The following is a 23066-nucleotide window of genomic DNA, read 5'->3' as shown; positions in this document are numbered from 1 at the left end:
TTATTTGTAAGAATGGCTTTTTCCATAAATTTCCTATCATTTTTATTTTTTTGCTGTGGGAAGAATCAATCATTCACTCATTTAGGAGAGTTATAACAGCTTTCCACTCTTTCACATGTGAAGGATTCTCTGTATAACTGAAATCTTAACCCTGATTTTCGTTATCATGAACATTCTAACCTATTGTTTACAATTCTGTTTCAGTTGTTTTTTGTCGTATAGAAGTTTTACACTTTTATATTGTCAGGATCTACTCCTTTATTCTATTGCTTTAAAACTCAGAAGTTACAATTCCTCAAAGGAACTGATATGTTCTTTTTATATTTTCTGACTTTTAACAATATTTGACTTTTAAATTGATCAGAAATTGACTTTGGCATATGGTCTGTGGAAAAATCACACAGCCCAGCCAGCAGGTTGACTGGTGCTTACGGGGCATGAGGAAGAAACTATATTCTGTCATTTTTGGATGCGGTTTGGATGTGAGAAATAAATATGAGACAAGTCCAGAGGATTAGCTGACTTAATTCCCCTGATCAAATAACTCTGAATTACAGTGAGAGAGAGTCTGGTGCTATGAAAAGAAGACAGGCTTTTGGGTTAGAGACAAATTTCCAGTCCTGGTTCTGTCACTAAACAACTGTGTGACCTTGCTAAGGACGATCTCTCTGAGCTCCAGTTTCCACATCAGAAATACAGACTGTCTGTAAGGGCTGGGAATAATACAAGCTTTTAAGTGCCCAGCACAATGCCAAGTGCAGAGTCCAGGTTCAGTAAACAGCTGACGTTAATATAGCCAAACAAATCATGAAAAAATGATTTTCTAGAAAGGGAAGGGCTTATATATATCAGAAGATGAGTAAAATGCTTGCTATCTCAGTCAGAGATTATTTTTGTGTGTCAGCAATTAATTTTTGAGAATAAATGATACTTTACAGATCTTGGGAAAGAAATCTATTAAAGCACAAAGCACTGCTGTCTTCCAAGCCATTAAAATGCTATCTGCTTAATTCCTCTTTCAACAATAGGTAATGAACCTTCTCTGATTTAAAATCTTTGATTTTATGGATCTATATCAAGCTAAGAGTAATTACAATAATGAGGAAAGCTGAAATTTCAGAAGCAAAATGTATGCAGGCCCTCGTTTCATTTATTTTAAGGAAGATTATTTAATATTATTTCACTGTTTACTTTAGGGAACCATGTTTGTCTTGTTCTAATATATACTATTACTAATAAAAGTTATTGAAAATATCAACCACAAGGGTAGAAAAATAAAAGGACAATATAAGTATATACTTGGGAAAAATGCCTACAGATAATGTTTGTGTTCTGTATTTACTTGAATATGATGTGCAGTTTCCATTTTCTCAGCATACTGTCAGTTTCATTCCTGGCATGGCACTTAATGGAATACTGCTTCTGAAACCAAAACTACGACAAATCACCTGCTCACGATCTAACAACGAGATGGAGAAAATCTTTGAAAATCCAAGCTTGATCACCTCTGTGACCAAACTGAAACGCTGGATTTGAGGGCCCTGATCTGGCTAGTTCCACACGTTGTACCTACCTCCTTGCTACCTTGGTTAATTCCTTGTGTTATTATTTCACATGTCAATCTCTCCATGAGATAATTCATTTAAGCACAGGGATAACAATATTTTACCTCATCTTTACAAACATCTTACCTATTCCTCACTTTATACGCAGTGCCAGGCTGTGCACAATGGGTGCTTGATATGTCTGTTTATACCAAGTAAATTAACCAACCACTAGTGCTGTTTAGGAATCTCAGGCTGATCTAGAGGGTGAGCTGCCTATCGCTGGACGCATCCAGCTGAGACCTCTGGGAGATGCTGCTGCAGAGCTTCCTTTATCAAGGAGACCCAGCACAGGCTAAGGATGACTGACAGGAGGTGTAGGTCAGATCTCTGTATGTTCAGGTTAAAATGATAGTTAGAAATCAGTAGACATACCCACAATTTTGAGAAAAGAGCCTGGCACTCAAACAGCCCAAAGAAGAGTGATTGTCAAAGAGGCCAGTTTACCACCAACTGGTGTCTGGAAGAGCAAAGGCTAGTTCTTGCTCGATTCCTTGAATCGTTTGGCTCACTTCAGCTTAACTTGGTTTGGATACACTTAGAAGAAAACCAACTGACATTAGTGTTAATTTCAGTTAATCTTCAGTTAATACCGAAGACGGACTCTGCAGACATCAAACGAGGTTGTTAGGACCCCAACCCAATGTGCCTGCTATCATGTCATGCTGAGGCAAGAGGGCGAGTGTGTAAACCTGGGCTGGGCAAGGAGAAGGCAATACTGAGGGGGCACTCCAGGGTGGAAGAGACTCTCGCCAGGGAGGTCCTGGCTGGAAACCTGGATAGAGTTAAATGGGAACAAAGACAGAAAGGTTTCCTGGTTTTGTATAAATATGTCGATTCACATATGCTTTTCTGAAAATCTTTATGGTTCTCCCCCCAGCCTGGACGCTGGCCACTGTAAAATAATGCTAGAAGCTTCTGGTGCCTTCATGGCTAGGTTATAGGGGATAGGAATCAGATTTATCAAATATGTGAAGGGCTGTCACTGGAAGAAGGACCTTAGTAATCTGAGAAAATCCCCAGGGCAGGACTAAGGTCAATGTGATCAAGATAAAGGGGTACAGGTTTCATTTAGGAGGTGCTCTCATGTCATAATCTCACCCAAAATGGCACATAGCCCCCTGCAGTGTTCAGCTGGAGCCTGGGAGAGTGAGTGCGCTTAAAAACGAAGCATAGCTAGGCGAGTTGTTGGGCTAGGTCTACTCTAGTCTTTTGCAGAGCTAATATTATATGCCTCAAGGTGCTTTCAACAACTTCATTCCTCTGTAGAAATAACCCTTTTCCAATGTAATAAAGCCTTCCTACTTACGTTAAAAGCAGAAGCATGGTAGAGTATAGACTTGGAATGTTAGGTCTGGGGTTTACATTTCAGCTTTGGCTGCTTACTAGCTCTGTGACCCCTGAGCCTCAGTGTTTTCATCTGTGAAACCAAAATAATAATATCTTCTCATACGATCATTAGGATAAAGAGACAATGTGCCTATTATAGCACTTGGCAAAGAGGTGGGATTTGAAAGATGGTAATTATTGGCATCAAGGAGAAGCCCTTAATTAGGTGCTAGAGGTCCTAAATGCTTCTTTTATAACCCCATGCATTACTATTTTAACAGACAGCAGAGTCCAGGACAATCCCTGGGATGAGGGGTCGCATAGAGGCATTGAGCAGTACCAAAGAGGAGGAAGCAATGAAGAGCAGGAGCTGTTGTAAATAGGGAATTACAAAATGGGAATTTTCAGTATACAAAAAAACCCTTATAAATACATATCTGCATATTTTAATGAAATAAGTCAAGATGCTTCCATCCAAACAGAAAATATTCCAGAGATGCAAGTCAAACACATCAGCAGCGCTGCCCTTCTTGGAGAGAATAAGGTTTGAAAGTGAGCTCTCAGTCTCACTGGGAGTGATGGAGAAGGTGATCCAGAAGTCTACGCCGTGCAGGGTGTTCATTGTTCATCATCAATACAATGCCAAGGAAGGACTTCCCATTTCTGGCCCAGGAAAGAGGCTGTTGGCCATTTATAAAAGGTTACATGCACCAGAGGTCTGCAATTTCGGAAAAGCTTAGAGAAAGAAATGAGTACTACTACTAGAGGAAAAGTCAGTACAGTCTCTGGCATCAGCGCTTAAGCGTCATCCTTTTAACTGTAAACACCTATAAAGCTGTCAGTATCTTGTAATGAATAGCAAAATAATACATGCTATCAGCAAACAAATGGGGGTGTTTTTCCACTCGGATCTGCACACCGTGCAGGAGAGACTGCTATCAGCGGAGTGCCTCTGCCAGATGTTTCCCCTTTAATGTCAATAGGAACTACTGTCAACAACCAATAAGGGGAAAACTAAAGTTACTGATGAACTCAAGCACTCTGCTAATGGATACGGTAAATAGCAAAATAAAAGCAACCAAAAGAAAGCCAAAGTTTTCTATTTTTCATTGCAATACCAAGGATGACTTAAAAACAGCTGGACATGAGTCCTGCCAAAATGCCCATTGAAACTCTTCCCTTAGAAAAGTGTAACATAACCCTTCAATGGTGTTGGAAAAGCAATGATAAATGGTAGTGATTTCACATTTTATCTATGTAGCATTTTACAATGATACAATTATAGAGAACCGATTAGCAGTTGCCAGGGGTTGTTCAGGAGGTGGGGAGGAAGAAGGTAGACAGTATGAGAGATCCTTGTGTCTCGTACCTTGACTGCAGTTAGTGGTCATACCAAGTTACAGGTGACAATGTCACATGGACACACACACACACACACACACACTCGGGAGTGTCTGCAAAACTCATAAAATCTATATAGTGTCGACAGATTGAATCAATGTCAGCAACTGGGTCATAATATTACAGGTGAGTATCCCTTCCAAAAAGCTTGAGATCAGAAGTGTCAGTTTTTTTTCAGATTTTGAAATATTTGCATTATACTTACGTGTTGAGTATTCCTAATCTGAAAATCTGAAGTCTGGAATCTGAAACATTTTAATGCGCATTTCCTTTGAACGTCATGTTGGTGTTCAAAAGTGTTGAATTTGGGGCCATTTTGGATTTCTGGATTAGAGGTGTTCAACCTGTATACTCTAGTTATGAAAGATGTCACCATTGGGGGAAACTGGGTGAAGAATGCCAGAGGCCTTGCTATATTATTTCTCACAACTGAGCGTGAATTTCAAATTATCTCAAAAAGTTAAAAAATGTTTTTTAAATGGAAACTCTGTAAAACCTTAGCTCTCTGGGGACTGCAAAAGGTCCAAACACACTTAGCATTTTGTGGGACACATTTTTAGGGCACAGATGGGCTAGCCTAATGTGAGCATTCAACTTAGCGCAGAGAAGTTATGGTTCAGTCTCATTACTGAATTTCTAAAAGGAAGGATCTGAATGGTAGGCAAGTGACTCATCTTAGCAATTTATACCTGTGGCTTTGATTCCTGGATCTGAAAGGCACAGACGTTTCGTGTGCTATCATCACAACCACAGGCAAACTACTCACAGTCTGCAGAGCAGCTTCAAAACCACAGGCTTAGCACCATGCAGCACATCTAATGTGCAGATCAAAGTGTTACGGAAGTAAATCAGTGCCATATTAAAGGGACTGGGGCACTGCAGTGTTACCATTTAGTTTCTTATTTTGATAGTTACTGTGTAGGTATGTGGGAGGAAGTGCTGTTGTGTGGGTAGTAAGATTAGTTAGCAGTTAGGGGCCGCCTGTGCTAGTTGCAGTTCTGACAGAAGCATTTGAGATAAAGAATCTTTAAAATGAAAACCAATACACTCTGCCCATGGGATCCAGGACTACATCAAGAGAGCTCCACGTACGATGAATATGGAAAGGCAATGTATAATACATCACTGTTTTATTCTCAAAGAGGCCCATGGCAAATTTTTGTGAGAATGCCTAACACAGTGTACGAGGGTGGGGAGGGAAAAAAATGCACTGAGAATATGCAGAAGTTTTTTCTCTTCTTCCCAATTTCTTGAATTTATAAGAAAAAAACTGGCTAAGAGAAAAAACTCATTATAATTCTGTTTCATATAAATTCTCAAAGTTATGCAACTTTCATTTTAGCATAGATAGGTGGGAGGGCTACTGAAAGACAAGTCCTCTTGATTCCCTACTTCAGTCAAGGTCCCAAAGAGGCCTCTGTTCTGATTAATTATTGGTGATAAGGTAGGGTATTCACAAAACCCTTGCGGGAGCTTTTACATTATTTTAAAAACATATCTAAATGAATAAAGGCATTTGATTTTCTCATTTTATTCATAATGATTATTTCCAAATACAATTATATTCTGCTTTCTGTAACTATTTACATAATTTTCTGTATCCTTTGTCATTAAGAAAACTTTGTATCAGTGATGTCTTTTCATCAACCTCTTCACTGTCTTGAGTAGCAAGCATATATCTCTGCTCTAGATTTGCCTTCCTTCTCTGGTCCCTAGAAGATATCCTGACACATTTTTGTTTGTCACATTTTGTTACATACATATATATGTATATATACAATGTAAAATTACATATGTGTGTACATATGTATATGTGTATAGTGTAGATACTCAGACACACACACACTTCAAATGAAAGAATGATCTCCACACAAAAGGGCTTCAGTAAAGATCATACAACATGAGTTCATTAAAACACAACCCTAAGCTATCTAATCCTAAAGTGAAAAATTTTAAATGAGAAGAGAAAGTTTCCTCCTAATCATAATAACAAGGCAACAGGACTTGAGGGAGAAATCTCAACCTGATGCCAGTACATTACGCTTCAAGACAAGAAGGTTGCCAGAGGAAATCAGAGTTTGAGATTTCAGATGGTGCCAGTATACACTACTTATAACCACTGTCTTACCTTTAATTAGTGGATAACCTAACACACACATCCACAGATGGAAAACCTGTGCAATGATGGGAGTTCCCTAGACCCAAATTTTAAGTAGCTAGAGGACTGCTAGTTCATGACTGCTTTGATCTTCTTAAGGAGACTATCATCCTGCTTCTCTAGAAAACTGTCTTCTTATTTGGATTTGTATTCTGGGCACCAAAACACTGTATCTGGTTCATGGGAAGAGCTTAGTAAATGTTTGTAAAATAACCATACACTGCTGGGACAAAACTGGAACAGCTATTGTGGTCAGAGAAGACTGTAGATACAGTAGTCTTCAATTAACCATGGTGTTATTTATGAGAATGAAAGTGCTAATTCATTCCTTTGAAACATTAACAAAAAGAAAAAAGAAAGTAAATTCAACGGGCATACCGTAGTGACTGCCGTGATTTGCTCCAGTGCCATCTCGCGCAGATGCTCATCCCGGCTCTCGAGGAGAAGTTTCAGAGATGGAAGCAGGAGGGACTGGTTGAGCAGCAGCAGACAAAGCTCCTTCACAGCCTGAAACCACAGAGCAGGGGTGAGCAAGAACTCCAGGACGCACTTCTCATCAGTGCGGTTCTGGCTAGATCATTCCACCCCTTTTTCTATAGTAGCCTCTGTGTGTGTGTGTGTGTGTGTGTGTGTGTGTGTGTGTGTGTGTGTGTTTAAAGCCTCACATGGGACCACACTGAATATACTGAATATGGGAGTTGGCATCCACTTCACTTGGTTCACAGTAAACTGTGTACAGATTTCCAAGCTATCAGATATTCATCTATGATACTGCTTTTTAATGGCTTTGTAATACTCATTGTACAGATACAGTGGTATAATTTATTTTCCTAAACTCTCACAGCCCTAGTTTCCTCATAAGTAAAATGTATGTATTTATAGCTCCTTTGCAGGTTTTGTGGGGTGTGTGTGTGTGTTTGTGTGTGTGTGTGTGAGAGAGAGAGAGAGAGTTTGTGTTGATGAATACAGCATACAATGCTCAGCATATAGTGGAGGCTTAATAATAATAAAAAGAATTATCAATTGTTAATCTTGTTAACAACCTCTAGTTTTCATTCACTGAAACAAAGGAAATCAGCAAATAAAATATTTTAAAATGTGTCTATCATTTTAATGTCAAAATGAATTGACTCCTTAATATATTTAAGACAGTCTATCTTCATGAAAACTGTGTTGCAGAAAAATGAAAATGTGTTTGGATCTCCACAGGCAGATCTGAATTTTATTCTCAGCCCTTTATTTTACTAACTGAACCTGTGGTCACACAGCAGGCTTTCATATAAGATAGCAAATGATAATCCTTTACAACAAAAGCATAAAACAATAAGAACAAGATTTGCAAACTGTTTTGCCCTGCTGAGCTGTGTTGCCATTTGGGTCCTGACTTTAGCTGTAACACAAAGAAGAGAACACTTTGGACCAAAAACCAGACAATGAGTGACTACACTACACTAAAGCAACGGTTGCTCTAAAGAACTGACAATTATTGGCATTCACGGGATTGATTTTTCTCTTGTGCCATTCAGACAGCAGATCAGAGAAGAAAAACTCAAATTTACTGTATTTTCAAAGTTGCTTTACATTATTATAGAGCATCGATAAAATAAGAATGGCACAAGTAAGCTCCCATTTAAAACTCAGGATCAAGTTCTCTTTGGAATTCTGCTCATTTTAGTTTTAGCTTTCACACAGCACGTCTCTTCTTGAAATCGGCAAGGCCCTCACATTTCAGAGTAGAAGGCTGTGCTACACAAACCTGTGTGGCAATGATCAATACCAGCAGGGGAGCGGTTTGTAAAACACATTCTTCACACATTGGGAATTCTCATTCAAAAAAGTATGGTGTGTGCCTTCAAGAACCCGTGACACAGAGCAGTCTCACCAAGCATCTGGGGCAAAGAAACAGACAGACTTTTCATCCGGGATGCCGGACCCTGCAGAAGATTATTTGGGAGCATGAAACAAGCCCCTGAGCATGGCACTCCGGCCTGGCTGGCCGCATCCTGGGGCCTCCTCCTCCTCCTCTCGGTCATGGCAGCACTCCCCACCTGTGCATTCCACACCAAGCGCTGTGCGGGGCCCCTTCTGACACAACCCACACATTCTGTATCTGCTCTGTTCAATACCGTAGCCACAAGGCAAAAGCTACATTTGAGTGCAACCGAGGAACTGCATTCTAAATTTTACTTAAAGGTTTTGATAAGCCACATGGGGCCAGTGGCTACCATGTTAGGCAGGGTGGCTGCTGGGCGCTGGACTCTCTCACACCTCCAGGCGTTTACACATAGGGTAACCTTTGCTCTTTCTCTGTCTGATTAACCATCTACTTGCTCTTTAAGTCTCAGTTTTAAAAGGCACAGAAAAACTGTACTTCCTCTGCAAAAGCACCCTTGAATGTCCCAGGTTAGCAGTCAATGTGCTAAATGTACTGTATAAATATTTCCCACCTTATCTTTTATCTTGTATTATGACAGTCATTCATTGGTCGACCTGCCTTGCTTGCAGGCAAGAATATTGCTCCTTCTCTGTATTCTAAACTTGCTTGGTACATGCCATACCTAAAACTTCTTGTCTATAATTCCCTCTCTGAACAAACATTTGCTCACTCAGTAAGTTATCAGCGATGAGTAAACAAGTATTTCTCAATGACTTATGATATTTAGACATCGCATAACATTTGGCTGACCTTGGCTTTCATGACAAATTTTATGGAGTAACCTGTGCGCCCCTCTGAGTAAGCATAATGGATAGATGGCACATAGCGAGGCAAGGACATCCAAGAATGGAGGAACCCACTTAGGTGAGCCACTGACTACTTTTCATCTCTTAGCTACCAGTTATTGGCCAAATACTTACTCTATCTCTAAGTGCTAAATCCTCTACTATGTTTGTTCGCTATTTGCCCCGTGTTGCAAGAGAACGTTTATTAAGAGATTTACAAAGGGATTTGGGGAACTGCAAGAAAGGTCAAAGCAGCAGAGAAAAACCACAAAATACCTCATTTGATAGGCCTTTGCAGTTCAAACCTGTCAGACTATGAGGACAGAGAACAAGAGAGTCCTTGGATGGAGAGGATTAGGTGGGCCCAGGCTTAGAGCCAGGCCACAAACCCAGGTGTTTGTTCTCCCTGTGGACTATGGTTTATGAAGATGCACTGGGGCACTGTTCCCATGGCCTGACAGTCATGAGAGAAGCAGGACCAGTTCGCCAATATGCCTTCTGTCCTTACACAACTCTCCTACTGTCCCTGGAGTATCTAGCATCAAAAGGTCTGCAGGGCCTGCAGCAGGAACTAGGGGCACAAGGTGTGCAGGGATTGGTGATGCAGAGACCGAGGGGCTTATCGCAAGTCCCGGGCATTGCATGGGGGCTGCAAGGCAGCTTGCAGTCCTTGCCCTCCAGCAGGCCTAGAATGGGCTGAGCTCCCACTGCTGTTGCCTGGATGTCCAGAAGCCCCTGGCACTGCTGGTTCTGCAGCCCCAGGTTGATCACGATCTTGGCCAGCTGGGCCTCCCCACTGGCCACCAGGCACTGTACCTGGGCTTTGGTTTTGTGTTCTCCAGAGCCTCTCAGGTTGTGCTGGGCCTGCTGCTCAATCTCCAGGGCACTAACCGTGCCTCTTGAACTGTAATCTCTACCGGCAAGGCAGCTGCTCTGAGCTGAACATCAAGTGTTTGTTACATACTTTGTTTTAATATGCATCATCTCATTTAATTTCTCCTCAAATCCTTTGACAAAGGTGTGATCTCAGCCCTACTAATCAGATGGGGAAAGCAGAGGTAAAATGGTTAAATAACTTGAATGTTATGGCATAACTTGTCTGATTCTAAAAATCAAGCTCTTGACATTAGCAAAAGTGGCTCAACCCTGACAGAGAACAATCACATTGAGATTGAGAAGCTGGGAATTATTAAGGCTCTCTCACCAGCTGGGTGACTTAATCCCGTGCAACAGACCCAGAGCATCGGTGACTAACTCATGTTGTGTCTCAGCAAAATCATGGACCTTCAGGGTCAGTCACAAATAGCTGGACCTTGGAATTTTAAATCTATAAATGCCAACAAACTGCTTTATGCCAATTTCTTATTCTACCTATCCCTGACTCTTGAGAGTGCTTTATATACTGCCACGGATACAAGCTGATTAGAAGGACACAGAACTTTTGAGACTGTGGGACACAGGACCTGTGAGAAAGTCACTCATCCTGCTGGTAATATTTTCATCAGGAAAACCATCATGGCCCTAAGTAAGCAAGTCCCAGGAGCAACAGCAAGAGTCACGAAGGCATTCTAAGGAGTCATGAATTTTTTTAAAACTCTGTAAGTATGGTACCTCAGTGGAAAAAGGGAAACGGAGATGAAGAAAAGGTGAGTACTCTTAAGTACTCTGACATAAACAGTTGGGCACACGCGTTTCCTAAATCATGGAGTAGGACAACCAAAGATATTGAATTTAGGAAAAAAAGTCCTAAGTAACAGAAAATTGTACCACCACAGTGATATAAAACATTGCGGAACTCTGAAATTAAACTCTTCAGCTTCCAAATGTAGTAAAATAAACTTAAAAAGATACTGCCACTTTTTAATAGAAATGTTCCTTCCTCTGTAACACTTTTAATTTACATTTGAGCATATTTAGCCATCAGTAAAAACAGTACATACCATTTGCAAATAGCCTCTAATCACAGCAGCCTCAGGAAAAAAAATCTATAAATGTGTCCAATTGAGAGACAGAAACTGAGTCAGCTTAAGGAAAATGAAGGAAAGTCACTGTGACAAGAGAACTCCTTGAATAATTATCTTTTGTTTCATCAAATTAAAGAGACATGATAATGACCTACTTTGCAATGGGGTTTAACCCAGTACCTCCTCTCTCATCCTGAGAGAATTACAAATTTATGAAAGGTAGTGAATTCTGTGCTATGGATGAAGCAGTACACATACAGCCTCAGCTCATTCTCCTTAGAGAATAGACAGAACTAGCATTTTCTCATCCAGCTTAACCTCTTCTTTCACAGACCAGAAAACAAAGATCCAGAGAGTTTGGTGCTTTTCTCACGTTCACATAGATGTGGCCCAGTCTGGAAGAGAAACAGTACAGCTTCAAGCATTACTAGAGCTCCTTCTGTTCTACTATGTATGATGTTCCCTGCCCTTAAGGTGCTCCCAGTCCTAATAAAGAACAGAGGCAGTAAATCCCTTCCCATGGTGTGTGTGAGGAGTACTCTAATAGATGTGTGCTTTAGGTGCTGTGCTATCTTTTCTGACCTCTTAAAAACACTTAGCAAACACCGACCACATGACTCTGAGATCAAATGAGACCCCTGCAAATAAACTTAATGTATTACTCTATTTGTCAAAGTACCTCCCTCTGGCTGTAGACACTTATTAGGGAGTTGAATCATCACAGCTAAATCAGAACTTTTCATTTAACCAACAAGTCATTTGCCGATAGGAAACAGAAAGCACAGCTTCTTACACATTCATCAATAAAAATAACACGCTTTTCTTCTATGTATGTAAAATGTAAATGGAGTGCTGACGAGAATATTACTGCTATGGACACAGATATGTCTAGGACCTATTCCCAGGCGGCTAAAAGATAATACACATCAAGTGGTCCCTATAGGCCCTTTGGCCCCAGGGACTGGTTTCGTGGGGGAAAATCATTCCATGGACTTGGGGAGGGGTTGGTTTGGGGATGATTCAAGCACATTATATTTATTGTGCACTTTATTTCCATTAGTATTACACTGTAATATCTAATGAAATAATTATACAACTCACCATAATGTAGAATCAGTGGGAACCCTGAGCTTGTTTTCCTGCAACTAGATGGTCCCATCGAGGGCTGATGGGAGACAGTGACGGATCATCATAAGGAATAAGGAGTGCACGACCCAGATCCCTCGCATGTGCGGTTCACAATACGGCTTGTGTTCCTATGAGAATCTTGTGCCACCACTGATATGACCAGAGGTGGAACTGAGATGGTAGTAAGTGATGGGAGCGGCTGTAAATACAGATGAAGCTTCACTCATCGCCAGCCACTCACTTCCTGCAGTGCGGTCTGGTACCTAAGAGGCCATGGACTGATACTGGTCCTCGGCCTGGGGTTTGGGGAAGGCTGACATACAAAACTGTTACTGAGCCTTGATTAGCTAGCTGGTGAGATGATGTCAGGGTCAAGCATGCAGTGGCCATGTCATGGCCAACTTACATTCCTTGCCTTGCAAAAGTTATAGTAAAACCAAACCAATAAGGGTATTTTAAAGAACAAATAAACATCTTTAGACAATGACAGAGATCCTAACAACCTTATGTCTTAAACACTGATCATCTAGATGCTAAATTCTATAGGCCATTCTTGAAGGAAGTATTGAAAAGGGAAAACTGACAGTAACACTTATATGATTGCATAAGAGACATTCAAAATTCATATGTCTCCCAAATGTAGTAGGAATGGCTCCTCTGGAAGAATTCCTTTTTCAAGCTTTCAAGCACAGAGACTTGATTTAAAGATCAGACCTACCATTCACTGCCTGAAGAAGCAGGAGCAAGACCCCTGACCTCAAACCCTCCAATCCATCAGCTGTCAAGTGGAGATAAATGAATCTCCTTAGAGAAGGTGCTGAAGGTTAAAGGAGGCAATATAGATGAAAGCCCAAGAGTGTTAGCAAATGTTAGTTATCACCATTACTACCTGCCTGTTAGGCAGTAACAGGAGACCTTAAACAATGCTTTCCTAACCTAGATTCGACAGAACTGACAGTAGAACACTGCTGGTCTTTGGTCCCGATCTAATAATGCTTGATCTTAGCTTATATTCAAGCGAAGGTGAATCTCATGTTATTTACATGTTGCTTACTTTGGTGGGGATAATGAAGTGCACCGAGTCCCCACACTATGCAGTGGGCTGAATCCGGCCCTGGGTGACACAGACATGATATAGCCACGGTTCCCCTCTCCAGGTGCCCACAGTATAGCAGAGCAGATCACGGGTTCATAAGCGGCTGATACAAGCAGACCTCGGTCCACAGTGCAAATCACACTTCACCAGAGTAAGGCGAGGTAATTTTCGGTGTTGGTACTTTATTTTGTAGAATAATTGTGTCATTCTGGTAGTTGGAAGACTTCTTTAAATGGATAAAACATTTTAAAATTCAATAAAAAAAATCCAAGCCCTCATTCAGAAAACAATTCATTAAATGTGCATTCACGAGAATATTTTCCTTGAGCGATTACAATAAGGATTCAAAGGATCATATTTACAAATTTATTTTCAAGTTTATCTCCTACAGAGTAGGAATGCAAAATCAATTTAATGCCATTATCCAAATGCTTAAATTTAAGACAGTAAATTATTCAAATAACATACTGCTGAGGTGGGATCCATAGCAGTGAGCTGAAATTAACATGTGCTTACTTTAGAACGTTCTCCCTCTTTCTCTCCATACATATATATACACATATGTGTTTCTGTGTGTGTGTATATATATATGTGTATGTATATATATAAAATGTCTCTGTGACAGTCAAACCATGGGATCAAACAAGAGAACAAAGGTCAAAAAGGAGGTGCCTGAGTTTTGACCATACTTTGCAGAGAAAAAACTTTGTGGTTATGCAATCTTGTTACAATGATGTTAAAAAGCATGTAAAATTCAAAGTGGTTGGTTACCTACTGAGAAGAGTGCTAAAGTTTACTACTACTATGCCAGCTTGCCTAGTTCAGACAGATAATGCATGAGCTACCATGGCCACTTGGAACAGAAACTTCAGTTTGACAAAAAAGGGCGTCTAGAAGAAACTGAAAACTGGGTTATACTCTGGGACTTGTACAGGAAACGTTGGCTCCCACGAAAAGACAGCAGCCTCAGAGGATCCTTTCAGCATCGCTTTTCTTCATCTGATCCATCAGAAATTATGGCCATTACCAGTAATTACTTAAGCGAAATGTTCCTCAAGTCCAGTCACTAGGATTGCTTATAATAAAGAGTTCTGATAAGCAAAGGGCTACTCCTTAGGAAAGCACTCAAAATATCTACTCACCTCTACAGGCAGCATCTGCTTGGTGTTATACAAAGAGCGACACATTTTCAAAACTTCGTTCCCCAATTCTTCCTTGTTCTCTATCGTACATCTGGTTAGCATCACTGTAGCTAGTCTCACCCATGGATTATTTGTTATGCTGGTGTTTATGGAGAAAAATACAAGGCATTGGAAATGACTAAAGCTATCATAATTGTGATACATTTTAAAACAAGTGAAATGCTTATGGTAAATTACAATCAGAATCTAGATGACGTGCTGCTTCAAGTCAACCTTGTAGAAAAGACAACACCTTAAGGAGAAAAAGCAGCTTCCTGTGGTATCACCAAGCAGCCCAGCAACACCGGGGTAGTAAGTGGCATTGAAACAGCACAGGCTTTGTGAAGCCAGACAGACTCGGGCTCAGATTCTGGCTACTTGGATCCTCAGAGAAGTTATTTAGTACTTTTGCCTAGTTGTATGGTTCTGGGGAAGCCACACCCTTCTGGGTCTCAGTTTTTTCATTGTGTAAAGCTATTTAATGTCTTTTTTTCCTTGAAGAGTTGCTTTAATGAATGATCTATGTAGTTGTGAAGAATCAGTGTTAATAGCAAGCACACATTACTATTTACTACATAAATACTGCCTCTTGCTGATATTATTATTATTACCATTGTTATTGTAATGGGGTCAGGGCAGGACTAAGTTACAATCAGGGTACTGCATAGCAGAGGTCAGCTGGGGAGCATAGGTTGAGGAAGCCACAGACAAGTAGTATGAAGATCACACTTTGGGCTTCATATTGTTTCCCTGTATTGGAAACATAAAAGCACACAAAAGTTTGCCTTTTCTTTCCCTTGTCTTTACTGACACTACCCTGTGTTTCATAGAAACATCACAATTTACATTTCCATTGACAAGGTAATGGTAAATTCATTTCATGGCCCCAGGAGCAGCGTACTGATTTTACTTACATTAAGAAAAAATTACTATTTATGAAGAGTCTGTTGGTTCATTAGCACAACACTACATTCTAGACATTGAACAACCAGGGATGGTCTTGCCCTTGAAAGAATTTTATTCCTCAGGCCCTGAAAAGAATTTCAAGTGCAACAGTAACAAGGGGACGAGCCCTTGGCAAAGCCTTTGTGTCTCAGCTCAAACTGACAACCTGTGAGAACAAAGAACGCTGCTTACTTCAAGGTACACACAGTTCTGTGAGAGTGTCTGGTGTACTGAGGAGTCTTCCTACACTCAAGGACTTCCCCTCTTTTCTCCTCTTGCAAAGTCTGAACTCAGCTCTCCTGGGTTCTTCTCTACAGTTTTTCTCCTTGTAGGAGAAATGCTGCTTGCCCAGCATGGTGAACCAATGGGCAACAAGGCTTTGGTAACAAATTATCAAGATATGTTTTTCACCAGCCAGCAGTGATACACTGGATGAAAACAATGAATCCTCCTTAAGTACAAACCTAGTATTTTTTCATGCATTTTCCTACAAGGAACTAAAGCTAAAAAACCAAAGTTGGCACTAGTAAATTACAGTCATGTGGATCCAACGAATTTCTTAAGTTGTAACCTTTTTGTGTTGATGGGCAACATGCCATCATTGTCACACTATCCTCCCTTTCTTTCACCCCCACTCCTTTTTTGGTGATTTATTTATTCAATTGGATTGTCTAAAAGAAAAAAAATATTCAAAAGTACTTCTGAGAACCTGTTTGTAAAGCATCCCATCACACATTCTCCAGAATATTTGACTTATGCCCTTGTTATCTCTTAGGCAGAGGAGACATGAATGATAGGAGGGGAAGGGGTGAGCAGACTGGGAAATGCTTTGTTCTGATTCTAATGATTTAATAAAGCAGTTTTATGAAACTCAGGTTAGCAATTTACAAATTCCATTTCATATGTGGCTACAAAAGAATATAACTTTAAAAGTTAAGACTTTTGGTTTACAAACGCACTAAATGTTTTAAATGCAATAAATGTTTTAAGTCAAGCTGATTTTGATTCTTGTGAATAAATGAATGATTTTAAATGGTCAGTGTTCTAAAAGTAAAAGAAACTGTAAACTAAAGTTAATCTCCTAGAGGCGTCATATTTTGAATTGGGAAATGAGGGTATGACGAAATCTACAATTCGATTCTAATAATTCATTTCCTTACAAAAGTATGGCATTAGTGGCAGTCTCATCAGTGGGCTCCACACCTGTGTCACATAAGTCTCACTCAGGAGTTTGTTCAGAACAGATTCCCAGGTCCCAGTATGGAGAGCTGGACTCCGCAAGTTGAGCACAGGACCCAGGACCCTGCTCTGAACAAGCACCCCGAGCTCTGAAGGCACACACACGAAGACCACTGGTGGCTAACACAAGTGCACTGTGAACTAACGGTGTTATGATGTGAGAGCCTGCACTGTGGATTTCAAACAGTGAAGGTAAGAACCTGTTCTTAAAAACAAGTCAGCATGTCATCGCTGCCACAAACGTAAGAGATCTAAGAAACATTTCTTTTTTTGCTGAAAACACTTGGTTAAAAAAATACCACAAAATGAAAGCACCATTGTCCTTGGTTTGCTTTGGAAATTCCAAACAGTCTCGTGGAACCTTTTCCAGATATTTGCTGGCAGTCCTAACTGCTCACAGGTTATAGGACTTCATTTTCAGAAAAGCATCCTTCTTTAACCTCAGACATGTGGAGATGTTCACTGGCCTGGGGGAGAGTATGTCAGCTGAGCGTGGGGAGAACAAGATCAGTCCTGGGCCAAACAGGCACTTGTGGCAAGGGCATTGGTGCTCATACCATTTTGCCAATGAGAAGCCACAGCTCATGAGAGCCAGCCCATGCACTCAGAGGAAATCTGGCCACTTCTTCCAAAGGAAAGGGGTACGTTCCGTGGCTAATACCACAAGGACTGAATAAGTAGTCCATGCAGGTATGGGTGGCAGCTGCAACTCAGCGTGACAGAGGAAACAACACGGGCTGTGAAGGTAGCCAGGAGTTGGTTAGAATTCTGTCTCCTCCACTTATTAGCCATGTGAAGCCTGAAGTTGTTTAACTTCTGAGCCTCAATTTCCTTCATGTATAAAATCAGATAACATCACCTTCCCTTGTAGGTGTGTTGTATGAGTGACTGATAATATATGTAAATTGCACATAACATTGTGTTCTCAATAAGTAGGAATTATTCATTTATTCCTTTTGGATTCTCAAGTTGGCACTGTAAGCTGTGTTAAGACAGTCAAGAAATTTCCTGGCGAAAATACTGAAACTACATTGTTTTTGTTGACCTCATAAATCAGATATTATCAAGCACTGTCTGCTACTTTTGAATAAAATATTAGGGTTTAGGGGCAAGGAGAAACGGAAAGACACTGTGATATTTCAAAAACAATTTTAAAATCCTCTAAAGGCAAATACTGACTACACACACACATATAATTATTATTTCATTGATTCTTTTGAAGGTGCAACATTTTTAGGGCTAAAGTCCAAACAAAAGAACTCTGATTAGGCTAATTTTATGTTAATACTTACACATATTCACTTTTCATAGGTGGCCAAGCTTGCAAAAGTAAAACCAAGTGCTGAAATTCAGCCTCATGGTGACTAGATTCCAGGAGTTCCATGAATACACGGTAGCGGTTCTCTTCATTCTCAATGTCAGCTATGTCCACCTGGAAGAAGAAATACGCACTGAAAGCTGGTGGCAAAGGCTACTGAATTGGTTTACAGAAGAATTCTACTTTATTTTAATTCAACTTTTTTTGGAAAATTTTTTACAATGTGTTAAGATTCAACAACATCAGAAAAACCACCATCTCAAAAGCTCTAAGCCTTACTCAATTTCAGATAATTATGTTAAAAATTGTTTAGTACTACAATCAGAGGAAGGTTCTAATTAACTTTAACAAAATAAATTCAAACAAGCAGACTTCCACAGAACTGGCTTGTTGGCATTTAACATACGTTAAGAGACTGAATTGCTTTATTTGAAATTGTAATATTTCACCATCCTCAACATTAGGTGAATTTTTTAAAGTTTAAGTTATCCCAAATGAAATCCTAATTTTCATTAGAAATAAAATCCTAATTTTCATGTTGTCTAGAAAATGTCTCTAATTTGAAATGAAAGATTTTACTAAAGTATATCTGTCATAGAACTTTTTTGCTATAAATCAAAATAGAATAAAATATCCTTTATTGATACCTCCATTTCTAATGCAAAAGTAGTCTCTGCCAAATACAAAACACCCATTTTTCCTTTCATTGAATAACTAAATGGTTTTTCTTTTACATTGAGGCAGTCCTAAAACAAATCACATCTCCAATGTCTCTGTGGTTGAAAATGTACGCTATTTTAGGTTAAAAAACAGTTTTAGGCATAAAAATAAGCCAAAATCTGGTTCTCTCATTTTCTAGCCTCAGCATAGATTCTTTATATTTAGGTACACAGACATTCATGATGATGAGTTCATAATGATTTGGGTACACAGACATTCAGATGATGATACATTGAAAGGATAATGAGAAGGAATGGTTACCTGTATATATGCTAAATTGTCTGCACTAATGCATATTTCCAAAACATTTACTTTAATGGTCATTCTGGCTCTGATCCCAAGAAGCCATCGGAAAAAGTCACGCCATGAATTCTGCATTTTACAAAAGTTGCTATGTACTATGAAATTATCTCTAATTGCTATGGGAAGCCTTGTTCACACAGTGACCCATCAGATCCTTCAAAACCTGCCTTAAAAGCCCATGTCATTTTTCTATGGAAGAATAGCCCACGGCCATTTTGTAGTTTTTTTGAAACAATTTCATAATACCGTCAGTCAGTTTACCCTTACAGCAGTTTTGTGTGGAGGACAGCACAGGTATTAGCAATCTCACTTTACAGATGAGGAACCAGGCCAACTATGGTGGCATGACTAGCAGGTGACAGAGCCCAAATATAACTATAATCAGATCAGGATGTTCTGAAGTGAGAGGATTCAATAAGCTAGATCAGCTTTTGATAATAGGGTTGGACCTCGAGTTGGGAGTTTGGCAATGCTGCCTTGCCTATTTATAAAGAAACTTAAAAAACCAAAAACAAAAACCCAAGACGTCCATCCATCTGCAACTCTCCAACCTCACCACCTTCAACCTGTCTCCAGCCTCAGGGTCTCTTTGAGGTTCCTTGCATACATAAAATCATGCACACTCCCATCTCAGGCACTCTGATCTGTTTCCTCTTCCAGATACCCTCTTCCGCCAGATATCTGAGTGACTCACTCCCTCCTTTCAAGTTTCTCAAATGTCACCTGTCAGTCAAGGCCTTGTTTAACGGCCTTACCTACAGGAGCATTGCTGCATAGCTGTCCATCTCCTTCACCCTGTTTCATTTTCCTTCTTAGCACTCACAACTATGTGACATGCTATATATTTACTTATTGCCTTTCTTCTTCCATAAGAAATGTCACCTCCTTGAAAGAAGTTGTTTTTTTTGTTGTTGTTCACTGGTCTATCCCAACTCCTTAAATAATACTTGCTATAGAGTATATGCACAGTAAGTACTTATTGAGTGAATTAACTAGTGAATGGACATACATATGAATGGAGTGAATGAAGACAATTTATCACTTATAAAATAATTTAGTATAAATTATATTAAATACAAATGGAGTTGCCATAAATTTGTGGCTGGTTTCATTATTAGGGTTAATGTAAGATTTAAAAAGAAAATGATATTGCCAAAAGAAAAATTACTATTACATTTAAAAACAGGACAAAAGATGGCAGGTTTGTTAACATTACATCTATATAAATGATACTTTGTGACTGTTAAGTGATTTCACTAAAGTCCCTCTGTTTGGGCATCCTATCTGAAGAACAGGTTCTAAAAATGTTGAAATCTCAGAAGGTTTGATAGCCTTTTCTTCCTGCAGGATAATCTCAGTGTCTACATGAGAGTTTATTTGCAGGAAAGGTTTGTGCTTAAGAAGTATTTAAAATCCATTGTATGAAATGTTTCCAATGTTCCTAGCAGTGTCAGTATTCCAACTACTATAATTAAATGCAGTATAATTAATAACAAGTAGTTTCTCCTTTTTATGAAATACACACTTTATATGGTTTATTTTCTGTATGTGATGCACTATATGAAAAGGAAGAGATTAACAATAAAAGAATCATGTTTTCAATATCGTCTAAATTTATTCCTTTTCAGAAACTGTAATCTACATTTTGAGGAAACAAACTGTATCATAAGGGAAGAAAAGAGAACAGAAACTAAGTTAAGCCTTAATATTTGTTTTTATAATAGTGTGCAAATAATAGTTTCCATTTTTAAAATGCATTTGATAAATTTTTTTTGTATAGCACCTTTCTCACATGTACATGGTCTTTTTAAGAGTATGTCTTTGTCAGAAAATGTTTTCTTCTAATGTCCACTAATCATTTCAATTTTTAGTAACTTATTTTTCAGAGCCTTAACCCCCATATTTTAACTAAAAATGTGAAAAATACAGTAACTTACATAATTATGCATTTTGTGCGTGCATGCTTGCATACTCCATCATATCAAAAAGTGTTTCAAGTCAAGCTACTCAGCTCTTAAGAAAGCAATTTTAAATTTGCTACCACTGTAGCTGCAAGTTTTACCTTCTATGAGAGAAGAAAATTGGCCTAAAAATGGACTTCAGCACGTATTTTTAAAAACACTGATAAAGAATATACTTGGTTTGATAATTGGTATATACCTTAAAATATAACAAGTGCTAATCTAAGATTGTGCCCACATATTAAAATACTTAAAAAATGAATGTTATTATTATCTTCTTTATTACGTCCTTTAAGACTTTTGGAAATAAATTCTGATGAATTTTGAATTTTTGAGAAGAGAATGGGCCTAAAAATAGGCTTGAGTATGTATTTTTAAAAACATAATAAAGAATATACTTGGTTGGATAATCATGATATACTTTGATATATAACAAGTGCGAATCTAAGATTGGTGTCCACAAATTCAAAAATTCAAAATGAATTTTTGTGTAAAGAAAAATAAAAGGTAAACATATGTAAAGGGCTCCCAGTCTGAACAACATGGCTTATCCATTTCTCTCTGCTCCTCTGCAAAGCACAACTATAAACTGTAGAAGTCATAAAAGAAACAGTGAAGGGAAAATTCTGAGGAGTGGTAAAAAGAAAGTACACTAGCCTGGAGTTGCAAGCCTTAAGAACATGGTATTCGGATGTCTTCTGTTTCCCCAGCCAAAACAAAGGAATGAATAAATAAATAGAAAATAAGAAGCCCACCCAGACCTAATATTTTACAATTCTGGAGCTAGAAACAGAACAGAGCTCAAGTAGGCTCACTTGCACTGAGAATCCCAGAAGAAAAGGAGAAAGAGGGTGAAGCTAAAAGATATTATAAGACATATCTAAAAACTTCCAAAATTTGGTAGAAGACACAAACCTACAGATTCAAGAAGCTAAATTATTCCCAAACAGGACAAACACAAAGAAATTCATGTCAAGTTACACCATAATTTGAAACTTGAAAAGTAGGTAGAAAAGGAAAAATTTTGAAAGCAGATAGAACAACATTACTTGTAGGAGAATATTCATGTGAATAATAATGGATTTATTATCTGAAACCATGGAGGCCAGAAGGAAGTGTCCCATTTTTTTCAAATGTTGAAAGAAAAGAACTGTTAACTACAAATTCTTTATCTGGCAAAGCTATTCTTCAGGAAAAAAAGAAAATGAAAACATTCTCAGACAAAGACAAATTAAAAGGACCTGCCACACGAATAGCCCTCATCTTAAATACTGGCTAAAGAAAGTTCTTCAAACAGAAAACGATAAAAAAAGGAACTATGAAGTATCAGAGGGAAGAACAAAAAGGGCAAAAATATGGGTAAATACAATAGACTATTCTTTTCCATATACATGTTCTAAATCATACTTGATGATCAGAACAAAAATTGTACACCATGTGATATTCAAGACGATAATATTTAAAAGTGGGGAAGGTAAAGGGACTGACCCAAATATGGAGGTGAGATTTCCATATTACATGCCCAGGTTAGGATATCCACTCCTACCACTCTTGTTCAGCACCATACTGAATGATCTAGCCACTACAATAATGCAAGAAAAAGAAATAACAGACACATAAATTAGAAGAAAAAATAAAACTCTATCTGCAGATTAATTGTCTATATAGAAAATTCCAAGAAATCACACACAATAAAACAAACCCTAACACTAAGAAACGAGTCAGGAATATCACAGGATACAAGATCAACATACAAAAATCAATCACATTGTTATATACTAACAATAAATATGTGAAAACCAAAAATAAACATGTATTATTTATAATAGCTCCAAAGAAAATAAATGATTTACATATATTCAATCTGTTATGGTTTGAATGTCCCTTCCAAAATTCATGTTGAAATTTAATTGCCACTGTGATAGGATTAAGAGGTGAGATATTTAAGAGGTGATTAGGTCATGAGAGTGACGCTCTGAATGAATTAAGGCTCAGCTA

At 38.8% G+C, this 23066-nt stretch overlaps 1 protein-coding gene across 3 annotated transcripts in view; it reads right to left on the bottom strand.

Annotated features, from left to right (window-relative positions):
- Positions 1–23066, bottom strand: part of NBAS (NBAS subunit of NRZ tethering complex) — a 394766-nt gene that overhangs the window by 5293 nt on the left and 366407 nt on the right. For all 3 annotated transcript variants that reach the window (XM_050754036.1, XM_050754037.1, XM_050754038.1), the window contains 3 exons: positions 18059–18198; positions 14544–14682; positions 6871–6999 (listed from right to left, as the gene is read on the bottom strand). In XM_050754036.1, coding sequence (XP_050609993.1) covers positions 6871–6999; positions 14544–14682; positions 18059–18198 — 408 coding nt within the window. The remainder of the gene's footprint in view (positions 1–6870; positions 7000–14543; positions 14683–18058; positions 18199–23066) is intronic.

The sequence above is a fragment of the Macaca thibetana genome, chromosome 13, assembly GCF_024542745.1.
Source record: "Macaca thibetana thibetana isolate TM-01 chromosome 13, ASM2454274v1, whole genome shotgun sequence".
Taxonomy (NCBI): Eukaryota; Metazoa; Chordata; class Mammalia; order Primates; family Cercopithecidae; genus Macaca; species Macaca thibetana.
The sequence above is the reverse complement of the archived record's forward strand: the minus strand, read 5'-3'. Positions and strand labels throughout refer to the sequence as shown.